The sequence below is a fragment of the Sitophilus oryzae genome, unplaced genomic scaffold (genome assembly GCF_002938485.1).
Source record: "Sitophilus oryzae breed Bouriz unplaced genomic scaffold, Soryzae_2.0 scaffold_562_pilon_pilon, whole genome shotgun sequence".
Lineage (NCBI taxonomy): Eukaryota > Metazoa > Arthropoda > Insecta > Coleoptera > Curculionidae > Sitophilus > Sitophilus oryzae.
This window is the reverse complement of record NW_022147154.1, coordinates 3,765,159-3,776,858: the sequence shown is the minus strand read 5'-3', so window position 1 is coordinate 3,776,858 and position 11,700 is coordinate 3,765,159. Positions and strand designations below refer to the sequence as shown.

The 11,700-nt window shown below is 29.9% G+C and overlaps 4 protein-coding genes across 5 annotated transcripts in view; 2 read left to right on the top strand and 2 right to left on the bottom strand.

The window, feature by feature from the left end:
* Positions 1-217: 217 nt before the first annotated feature.
* Positions 218-1,271, bottom strand: LOC115887314. Its single transcript, XM_030906716.1, has 2 exons — positions 1,124-1,271; positions 218-794 (listed from the first exon to the last, which is right to left on the bottom strand). Exon 2 carries the CDS (start codon positions 786-788, stop codon positions 492-494), a length of 297 nt encoding a protein of 98 aa, XP_030762576.1. The 5' UTR covers positions 789-794; positions 1,124-1,271; the 3' UTR covers positions 218-491.
* A 265-nt stretch (positions 1,272-1,536) lies between these two features.
* On the top strand, positions 1,537-3,966 carry LOC115887310 (beta-chimaerin). 2 transcript variants are annotated; one of them, XM_030906708.1, is made up of 8 exons: positions 1,537-1,775; positions 1,908-2,115; positions 2,191-2,433; positions 2,497-2,711; positions 2,768-2,998; positions 3,053-3,190; positions 3,253-3,358; positions 3,417-3,966. In XM_030906708.1, exons 1-8 carry the CDS (start codon positions 1,727-1,729, stop codon positions 3,580-3,582), a joined length of 1,356 nt encoding a protein of 451 aa, XP_030762568.1. In that variant the 5' UTR covers positions 1,537-1,726; the 3' UTR covers positions 3,583-3,966. The 2 variants fall into 2 exon arrangements, with proteins under 2 accessions (XP_030762568.1, XP_030762567.1); XM_030906707.1 differs by having other exon boundaries at positions 1,733-1,849.
* Positions 3,967-4,029: 63 nt separating this feature from the next.
* On the bottom strand, positions 4,030-9,906 carry LOC115887313. The gene is made up of 3 exons (XM_030906715.1): positions 9,779-9,906; positions 9,401-9,541; positions 4,030-4,913 (listed from the first exon to the last, which is right to left on the bottom strand). The coding sequence occupies exons 1-3, from the start codon at positions 9,840-9,842 to the stop codon at positions 4,372-4,374; spliced, it is 747 nt and encodes a 248-aa protein (XP_030762575.1). The 5' UTR covers positions 9,843-9,906; the 3' UTR covers positions 4,030-4,371.
* The window catches only part of LOC115887309 (beta-hexosaminidase subunit beta-like), a 274,263-nt gene continuing 272,160 nt past the window's right edge, over positions 9,598-11,700 (top strand). Inside the window, exon 1 of the mRNA XM_030906702.1 lies at positions 9,598-9,756. The gene's annotated coding sequence lies outside the window, so the exon portion shown is untranslated. The remainder of the gene's footprint in view (positions 9,757-11,700) is intronic.

Here is an 11,700-nt window from a genome sequence, read left to right as displayed (position 1 = left end):
AAATTTATTTATATTATGACTCTAATTGCATATTTTCTTTTATTTCTAAATATAAATATAATTTTGATGAAATGGCGAATGCGCCAGAACATTTTAAATATGATTAATTTTCAATAATCAAATAAATATTTCATTTAAAAATAAACTAAATTATCAGATTGGGTTGATGTTAATAACCTGTTAAATATCCGACCGATATTAATTAAAACAAAACAAAATTATCACTAAAATTTTATTTTAAATACATACAAAAATTACTTTATTAGATTTGGTTATCAAAAGCTAAAACGTTAAGCACGTGAATACTAGAATTTTTCTTTATAAATTTTTGCATGCATAAATAAATTAGTATCAAAATATCTTTTTAACAATTTTTTATAAATAAGAATGTCAAAAGGAAACTTAATGGTCCATTTTTAGGTATATAAAATCGTTATAAAAGCTAATAGGTTAACATACAAGAAAATTAGTTTCTTCCAGTCTATGGTTCTCTACCAAAGGCCCGAGGAAAAGCCACCTGGTGGGACTCTAGTACGAGCTGGCGCTGCATCTGCTGCAGGTGGTTCAGCTTTTTGTGGTGGTTGTGGAGCTGCTTCTTTTTTCGGACTAGGGGCGGCCACCTGACTGTTTGTTCCCTCCAAAATCGATGAGGCGTTACGACCTGTGTCTTTCTTAACTGGTGGATCAGGGGCCCCAAAAATATCAGTGTGACCACCACCAGGTGGTCTTAGTACTCTACTTGAGTTTTTATCCGCTGAGAAACCAACATTAACACCCGTGGAAGTCATCTTGAACTGAAATTGAAATCACTATTGAATCAACTACTATTAAACTACTTTTTAATTTAGATGTGCAGTTATAAATGCGAAATGAAGAAAGAGTAAATGAATAGACAAGCCTTCTATAGTGCTTCTTCTAAATTTCTCTCTAAATCCGGTCACAGAAAATAATAAATCCGGTCACAGAAAATAATAAATCCGGTTAATACTGGATTACTCAGGATCTCGCCGTTAAAAAAATACGTTTAGGAATGCATCAAAAAGTGTCGATTCGTTTGTTAAAATAAATTAGAAAAAAAAGCATGCACAAGAATAAATAAAACTAACGTTATAAATCATCTTACCTTTGAGAGAACAAAGAAATAGCTAGTGCTTTTGCCGGGCAAATTCTTCTTGGGCGTGTGTATAATAACGGAAAATAAAACCGAAATAAAATTCAAATGTCAGTGTTTGACAACAATCGATACATCCGGTCGGGACGTTCGGGTTTTGTCGTTTTTCAACGTTGTCGCGTATATTTTTATTAATTTATTCAGATATCATTATCTAATTTAATTTAAAATTTTAAGTATAATAATTTATGGGTCATAGATCATAACAAATTAATTATAGACTTTTTAACGAATTTATTAATCAAATTTGCCATATCTTATGTTGATATAAAAATATTAAATGATTAAAAAGAAACAGATAAATTCCTTCCAGTATTTTAGCTAAATTTGGCAACTATGCTGTCTGGCGAAATTGACATTCTGTGAAATGTGAAATTGACGTATCTCCTTGTTTTGATGTTTTGTATTGTAGTCATATTGTAGTATGTTCTGTGGTATTGTAAATATTGGTAAATAATGGAATCCGTTCTAAATAAAATGTATTTTGTAATATCTCTGTAATTTCCGATAATTGTTTTCAAGTGATTTCTCAATAAATATATATAATCAATAGGTATGGTGCTCGAATCAAATTCACCTGTTCATACATTATGGAAAAGTGATCGTAAGTACTCAGTTTGATAAATATGGTTGGTAAATTTAATACAATTTCTCCTAAAACACTGGATTTCGTTATTTGTATGTTTAAATTAAGGAGTGATTTATTGAAAAATATAAATTTGACGTTCAATTTAAGTTTATCGAATGCAATTGGAAGCCCCTGAACCTATTCCTATATTATGTGATGAAATACTATCCAACAAACCCAGTTATTTGGGCCAAGACTATCATGGGCCTATTTCTCATGTTCAAGCCTCAGCCCTTCTCAATTCACGGCCTAATGGGGCGTACTTAGTGAGAAGCAGTAAGTGTGCAAATGGAGAATTCTACACCTTAAGTTTAAAGTAGGTATTTAATTTGATATGATTTTGTATTACAAATTGGTTTAATAAATTAAAAAAATGGTTTAATTTTAACAGATTCCATAACAAAATTCATCATTATAAATTGTATTATGATCCAGATAATGGGTTGTATGTTAGGGAGAAAAGGTATGACTGTGCTAGGTCTTTAGTGGCCGATGGATTAATTACGATGTATTTAGAATTAAAAGCGCCAAATGTCTTGCAACGACTAGCAACAGCAAATTATCAGGAAAGCCCTTATATGACCCTAACATTGAATAAAAGAAAATTAAAGGCTCTGTCAAAACAAAATGTGATGTAAGTCTAATTTTATACTCTCAAGCGACTTAATTTAGAAATATGTTATTACACTTGTTTCAGAAATCAAAACACATTGACAATTCCAAATATACCAGACAATATACCATATTCATATCACAATTCAAACCAAAGTTTGCCAGATAAGATTGAGAAGCCACATGTTTTTAAATTGACTACATTTAAAGGTCTTAATTGGTGTGAGTTGTGTGCTAATTTCTTATGGGGATTTACATTACAAGGGAAGAAATGTGATGACTGTGGTGCTATAGCTCATAGTAAAGAAAACAAAACTTACCTTAATATAATTTACTTTAATATATTTAATTTGTAGCAAAGTGCTCTGAAAAATTTGCTAATGATTGTGTCCCAGATTTAAAGTATTTAAGAGGTGTATTTGGTATTGAATTAACAACTTTACTAAGTGCCTACAAGGCTGAACTACCTTTTGTAGTTACAAAATGTGTGGCTGAAGTGGAAGCTAGAGGTCTAACTACTGAAGGAATATATAGATTAAGTGGCTTTGCTGATGAAATTGATGCCATTAAAGTAGCTTTAGATAAAGGTGAAAATATATTATTTAATTGTTCAATTTAAAGCATAATTTTTGGTTGTTTAGATGGAGAAAAAGCTGATTTAAGCATGGAAAAATATCCAAATATAAATGTGATTACAGGAGCCCTTAAATTGTACCTTAGAATACTACCTGTTCCTTTAATAACTTTTGAAATACATCCACAGCTTATAAATGCTATTCGTAAGTAATTCAATCTGGTATTGTATGTATAAAGGTTTTTTAAATATTATTTTAACTTTTAGAGTATAATGATCTGGATTTACAATTATCTGCAATTAAACAAGCTTTAGATTCTTTACCAAAGGCACATTATGACACTTTAAAGTATATGATTCAACATTTAAACAGGTTAGGCATAAAATTAGTCATTATAATGTTGTTATTAATGATTTTTTTTTAATATTAGAGTAGCTCGACATTCGCCAATCAACAAAATGAACTCTTTAAATTTAGCAACTGTTTTTGCACCTACCTTGATACATCATCCACCAAATATCATTCCCGATGTTAGGAGTGATATATTTTTACTTGAAATTATGATTAATAATTGCAATTCAATATTTACTAACTAATATTTAACTTGGAGTACGTTAGGATGTAACTGAATATTAGTTTTAATAATTATTATGCAAAAAAAGACAATTTTCTTGCCCATAAGTTGCGTTGTAAGATATATCTCTTTGTTGTTTAATGTGATCAGATCTGTAATTGTGATATTTCTCAAAGAAAAATGAAAGTATTTTTTATTTATATTTAGTTTTTGCCTAAATTGTAACAGACATTCCTAAATTTATTTGATATTTGTGTTTCAGTTTACATGAAACTATTAAGTTTGGGTAAAAATATAAAGACGTTTCTTTTTATGATAAACAGTAATAAATAATATATATTAATACATTTTCTAAAAGTTTTTTAAACATATTGTATGAATTTTAATAAAATAATTCTATAAACTAGATGGTGTGTTTATGTTCGACAACAAATATCAAACATTTATATTTAAATATTCTCAATTTATTTCTTTTTTATGAACATAATACCTACATTAATTTCAGGTTTTAATTCCAAATAAAACTATTACAGAGTTAAAAACTGACTTTTTCACAGAAAATATTTACGATTTCAATATCTCTGTAACAGAATTTTTGGTTGCATACACTCGATAATTATTCTCCAAGACTATTCATTTGAAAACTCCTATATATTAAAAACAAAATATAAAATTAATAAAACTATTATATTTTTGTTAGAAGTTATTTTTCTACAAATATTGGTATGCTATTATAAAAATTGCACTCTAAAATCTAATATACATAATAATAATAGTTTTGTACTAACAATTCTTGTACATTTAAATCAATTTACAACTGTAGATATTCGAGCAGCTTCAAAACGACTTTATCTTGTTCGGTAAAGACACATATACCTGTTTTATTAATGGCAGAATCATATTCCTTCAAGATCTTTTTAGTTGTTACTGATCTAGAGCTAGAGTTATCTGATTCTTTCAAATGATTTTCACATTTTACTCTTATATTCTCATTAGGAATTTGGATATGGTCAGGATCACTCTGATTTCCATAATATATATAAGTGACATTAGCAGAAATATTCTCGCAAAGTTTGATGTAGTCCTCAATTTCGATGTCCAAAGTTGGAAAGAATTCAGTGGTGGGTTCACAAATTATGGTGTTGTTCTCGAAGACCATCTTTACAGGGTGCGATGATAAACAAAGTGTCTCGTTGATGGAATTGTAGTTTTTAATGAAACAGAAATCGGATTGTTTCATAGGCTTGAAGGCTGTTAAGGATTCTAATGCGTTTCCATTACAATGTCCATTTTCTTTTGATACCTCGCCTTGACAAGTGAAGATCCAGCGGTTTCTATGAATGAATTTCTTACCTTAAAACGTCATAAATTTTCTTAGTAGCTATTCTTATTTTCAACGATAAAAATAGTATCTAATATATTTCAGATAAAATTGAATCACCTTGATATTCCTGGAACGAAAATCTCATACTGGAAACCTCTGGTATGTGGCTTTTTCAGAACAGTGTGTAATAAATATATTACTGTCATACAAAATGATATGCTATAGATTTTTAGCTATAGTCTGTTCAAAGAAAGAATCCCGGACAGCACAGAATATACCGGGTATGTATTAAAAGTAATGCACCCCTATAACTTCTTTATTTTTTCAAAAACGAGATTTGGTATGTTAGTATATATATGACATAAATTAGAATTAATTGACGTATTCAATTGTTTTTGGTAATTTTCTTTTTTGCCGGAAATGACTACAACTTTATATTTTTAAATAACACCCTAGGTATTTATTTTTTACTTTATATGATAGAAAATGACAGTCTGAATAGAGTGACATATCACATGTCAACTTTTGACATGGGTTTAAATATAAATCCGTCATGCGTCGTGTCTTGTTGTTTTTAACCAGTTTTATTGGTTTATTTAAAAAATGACAGATCGTATTTCAATTTTATTGGTTTGACGGAACGATGAACGACAAACGGACGCCGATGCGTATGAACTCGCCTTTAGATTTTTGTCATTTTTGACGCTTGTCAAAGTCTTGCCAAATTATAGGTTATAATTTTGTGTCAACTTTTGTTAAATACCCTGCGTTTTGGAAGATGATGCATTTTGATTCGTATTATTACGTGTGTTTTGTGTCTTTTGAAGTCAAGTGGAGGAAAAATCGAGTGAAAATTAACTGTAGACCCAGAGCACAGTTTATGGTTAATACTCGCTGCCCAGGCAGAAAGTCTTATACACCAATGAAGTTGCCATCGATAAAGTTTGTATACCATTTCGTCGTAGATAAGTGCATCTCGTATATGGTAGAAGGATCAAACTAAACACATACTAAAAACTGGAGTAGCTGTAAAATATCGACATCACACGATAGGTAAATAATGGATTTTAGTACTGCAGAAAAATAATGTCAAAAGAAACAAAATTAAGATTAAAGTTAATTAACCAACCTTTAAGGTATAAAATTTGGTAGGTGTTATTATTAATAAAATAGTTTGTTTTATTTACCTATGTTGTTTTATTTATTCCTGTGGAATATTACAAATTTTGTATTTGTACATAAGTTATATTGATAAATATAATCATAAATGCGGGTAGTTTCATAAAGCTTGAAAGTAAATAATAGTTCTTTTTTATATTTTTTTGGTATGTAGTGTCTTGTTCTTGTTTGTTTTGTATTAACACATACCGTTTTTATTAAATAAAATAACTCGATTACATTTTTTCAGTTTTATACAGTTTTTTCACAATATTTTGAAGTAATCACTTGTCATCTTGTCAATCAAATTTTAAATATATCCTGCTATGCGTTCCAGTTGTACCAACTTATTTCTTTGTAAAATAAAATAAACTACTTTGAAATTAAAATGACAGACACATCTATCACTGTCAAGGATCTTCTCGTTGGACAGACTATATATGACATAAATTAGAATTAATTGACGTATTCAATTGTTTTTGGTAATTTTCTTTTTTGCCGGAAATGACTACAACTTTATATTTTTAAATAACACCCTAGGTATTTATTTTTTACTTTATATGATAGAAAATGACAGTCTGAATAGAGTGACATATCACATGTCAACTTTTGACATTTTTGCATAATATGGTTTATTTGAATTTGTAACATGCGGTTCTTAACGACAATTTGACTCGAAATACCAAGTGTGTGGTACCAAATTATTCGTAAAAAATGCTTTTCCCAAATATGCTAATGAGCCACCCTTGTTCTATTTGATAAAAATGATATATGATTAAAAATACGAGTATGGCTTCTTTTAACCGACCAGGACGAGACATGAAAAACATTAGACCATCAAAACTATTTTTTCTTGGTTCCTTGATTAAAAATTCGAGTCATGGCACTAAAGATTGAAATTTAAAATACCATTTGTTTAAACGAAAATGTCAAAAGCTGACATATGATATGTCATTTTATTCAGAGGCTCATTTTCTATCTCTATATTATATTCTATATAAATTCCGGTTAAACAGGAAGTGACCGAAAACAATTGAATACGTCAATCAATTCTAATTTATAACACAGTTTATATCATATACTAACATAGCAAATATCGTTTTTATATCAGAAAAAATAAAAAAGTTATAGGGATGAGCTACTTTTGAGACGCACCCGGTATAGTCTGTCCAACGAGAGGATTCCTGACAAGGAAAAAAGGTATTTTACAAGTTTATGTTCATCTGTCGAAGTCTTCCCTGGCTCGTTGGACAGATTTATGTATCTGTTTCTGTTCTGAGAATGCTTATATACAGGATGGCCCTTTAGTGCGAGGAAGTCCAATATCGTCGTTGATAAATATATGAAAACAAGTTTTATATAAATGTTACCTGGTTTATAAAGGTGCTCGAGATTTCAACTACTTTTCGAATTGGTGGCCCATTAGTGCAAGGAAGTCTAATATCGTCATTGTTGTCGAAGATATGAAGAAAAGTTTTATACAGATGTTGTATGGTTTATACTGGTGCATTCCTAAACATATTTGTTGTACACAGGGTATCACAAAAATAGGTTATAATCAAGTTTTAAGTTTTTTAAATTGCATCTCCCATTTTTCTGTATATAGATAATTGGATTCTGCATATATTACCGTATACACATACATATGGCACAAATATATACAGGGTGTCCCAGAAATAAGTGCAAGTATTTTAAGGGGTGGTAGATCTCGATAACATATTTTTTCTTTATTGTTTTTCAAATAAGTCCAAAATAACGGAGTTATTTTACTTCGAAAATTTCCAAAAAAATGATTTTTTGTTAAAATTTTGAGAACCACTGCATCTTTTCTGGATTTTCTTTCTTGTAAATTTAATCTAATACCTATGTTACCATATTATCAAGTTAAGTTTCTTAACTAAAAACTAAATGAAATTATAAAAAAAAAATTAAAAAAATCGAATTTTCAATTTTTTTTTGCGAAATAAACCTCATAGGCCTGTTTTGTTTCTGGGGTTGACCTATACTTCCAGTTAAAATACTTGCACTTATAATCTGGGAAACCGTTAAAGAACAATACACAAAATGTTTACTTTTTAATTCTGCATCTAAAAGAAAAATAATATACAGGGTGTCGTGTTTAAAAAATTGAAATATAGTATCTTAAATATTTCGTTTACTCTTATAATTTTCGTTTACTCTGTTATTCTTGGTGTTTAGGAAAATTTAGCTAAGTATTAATAGAGTTAAATTCACTGCATTTTTTGACCAGTTTTCGGATATATAGTGTTTTTAACCGTAAGTAAATACGAAATAGAATGGTAACACCGCATATAGTGCTTCAAATAAAAATAGTGTACTCTATGCAGAATTTTATGCTGAATCCAATTATCTACAGAAAAATGGGGGATGCAATTTAAAAAAAAACCTAACTCTATCATAACATTTTTTGGTCCACCTTGTATACAACAAAATATTTTTACGATAAGGAGCATTATAAAACCATGCAACTTTTTTTATATCTTCGATACCGACGACGATATTTGACTTCCTTACACTAATGGGCCACCCTGTATACTGTTTTTAACCACAGTTTTAGTAAATAAGAAATAGCATGGCAACACCGCATAGTGCTTCAAGTAAAAACACCCAAACAACAAACCATAGATATGCACGGATATACAGGGTGAGTCTTAAATAAGTGCAAATATTTTCAGGGCGGGTAGATCTCGATAAAAGAAACATATTTTCTCTTTACCATTTTTCAAATAAGTCTAAAATAACGGAGTTATTTAAGTTGGAAACATTTTGAGAGCCACCGGATTTTTTCTGTATTTGTATCCCTTTTAGTGCCATAACCATAGAGAAAAATGGTAATATCAGAGATTAAAAAATTATACCGTGGAAAAATTTGCGGTGAATAGGCAGTTCTAAAAAGTTTTCGAAAAATATACAGGGAAATTTTTTTTTGCAAAAAAAACTCATAGACGTGTTCCTGGAGTCGAAATATACCACCCCTGAAAATATTTGCACATATTTAAGACTCACCCTGTATATCCATGGTTGGCTAGTAGGGCATTGTAGTATAATATACAGAATTTTATGCCAAGTCCAATTCTGTGTATAGACAAACGGGGGTTATAGTTTAAAACACTTTGTCATTATTTTTTGGGGGACACCCTGTATAACAACAAATTATTTTTAGGATATGCACCTATATAAACCTTGCAACATTTATATAAAACTTGTTTTCATATATTTGTCAACAACGACGATATTGGACTTCGTCGCACTAATGGGCCACCCAGTAGGTATCCGCATATAGGCATATAGGATATTTGAATGAAAATTGTAAGTGAATAAACAAAAATATATTTACCACTGGGATGGTGAATTGCTATTGTTGATCCTCCCACTCCATCCTTCATTTTATCAATCAATTGCTGAGCTTTAGCTATTACGCTGATTTCGCTCATTTCTTCCGCCAATTGTTGTTGAGCATGCTCAGTGTCGTAAATTTCTACAAATTAAAGTAACTTGCATTTACCACTATAATAGCTTTAGTCAGAGCCTCAGGCTTGTATGTATTGCAAAACATTCTAATACTCCAGTATAGGTGCACATATCTATACGCTGATAGTTATTAATATACTTATAGAACAAAGTTTCTGCGTGGTAACAATACAAAGAAATAATATGTTTTAAGTGATTTATAGAAGAGTGACATATCTTAAGGTAAGTTAAGGATTTTTCTTACCTATAAAGCTCCATATTGGAAAGACACACAATATAATAAAGATAAAAGCTTTAACATTAAACATGTTTTTCGAGTGGATCGTATAAGAGAACTGCAACAAAAGGCACTTTCAGACCCGGCAAAAGGTAATTGGCAGTCTCAACAACAAAATTATTCAATTAGTCACTTTATGTATACATTCATTGCATTAAAATAGTTTTTCCTTTTCCTTTACTACAACCAAGTCATCTTAAATGTTTAAAAATTAGGAAAAAATTACACATTTTTGGGCAGTATACCTATACCGGGTGCGTCTCAAGAGTGTCTCACCCCTATAACTTTTTTATTTTTTCAGATAAAAAAAACGAGATTTAGTATGTTAGTATTTGACATGAATTAGGATTAATTGACGTACATATTCAAATGTTTTCGGCCACTTGCTGTTTCACCGGAAATGACTACAACTTTTGATTTTTAAATAACACTGGCCGCATTTTTTTTACTTCATTCGATAGAAAATGGCACTCTGAATAGAATGACATATCATGTGTCAACTTTGGACATTTTCCGATATGAATTCCAAGTGTGTGGTACCAAATTACTCGTAAAAAATGATTTTTCCAAATATGTTAATGAGCCACCCTTGTTTCATTTAAAGAAATTGAGATATGATTAAAAATACGATTTGGGCATCTTTTGACCGGCCTTAACACTAAAAACATTAGGAGATCAAATCTGTTTTTCGAAGGCTCCTTGATTAAAAATTAGTGTTTCTAACACAGCTATAGCACTCTATAGCAGTTTAAAATTCGATTTTTTTAAGCGAAAATGTCAAAAGTTGACATATGGTATGTCATTCTATTCAGAGTGTCATTTTCTATCGAATAAAGTAAAAAATACCGAGGGCGCCATTTAAAAATCAAAAGTCTAATTTACATAACATATACATACATATATACTAAAAATCTTGGTGTTTTATCCGAAAAAAACAAAAAAAGTTATAGGGGTGAGTCACTTTTGAGACGCACCCAGTTTACTGAAATAGAATTATTAGGTAGGTACCTATAGGGTGGCCCATTAGTGCGAGGAAGTCCAATATCGTCGTTGTTGGCGAAGATAAGCAAGTTTTATACAGATGTTACATGATTTATAATGGTGCATATCCTAAAATATTTTGTTGTATACAGGGTGTCATAAAAAAAGTTATGATGAACTTTTATTTTTTTATAAATTGCATCACCCATTTTTCTGTCTATTTTTATTTCAAGCACTTATACGGTGTTGTCATTCTATTTCTTATTTACTAAAACATTGGTTAAAAACACTATATCCGAAAATGGTTAAAAACTGGTGTGAATATAACTTTATTAATGCTTAATTTATTTTTAATTTATTAATACTTAGCTTTATTTTCCTAAACACCAAGGATTACAGACTAAATCCGTGATGAAAAATCGGAATCTTTAAATTGCTATATCTCTATTTTTTTTAATACAACACCCTGTATATAAATTTTTGTTTAAATGCAGTTAAAATAATATGAACATTTTTTCTATTGAAAGTGTTTCTAAATTTTTAGCCGTTTTGCAGATATTTGCTGTGTTATGTGGTGTTATATTACATATCGGGTTTTCACATATACGTATAAATAAAATATACTCAGTGTTCCCTATTTAACCCTGTGTGCTGTTTCCGTGCCATAAGAAGAAGACAACATAACTCAGCTCCATATTAATGCTGCATAAGTCTATTTCACCCGGATATCGATTGGACTGCGATTGCGCCAAACTCCGATTGATTGTTGTTTTAGTTCTGTTTGGATTACTTTTTATTTGTGCGCGTAAAAGGGTGATTTTGTTTAGTTTATTGTTTCCAACTTTTTTTTGACATTTTCCAATACCATATGATAATGTGTTATAAATAATAAAAATATAAATAAAATT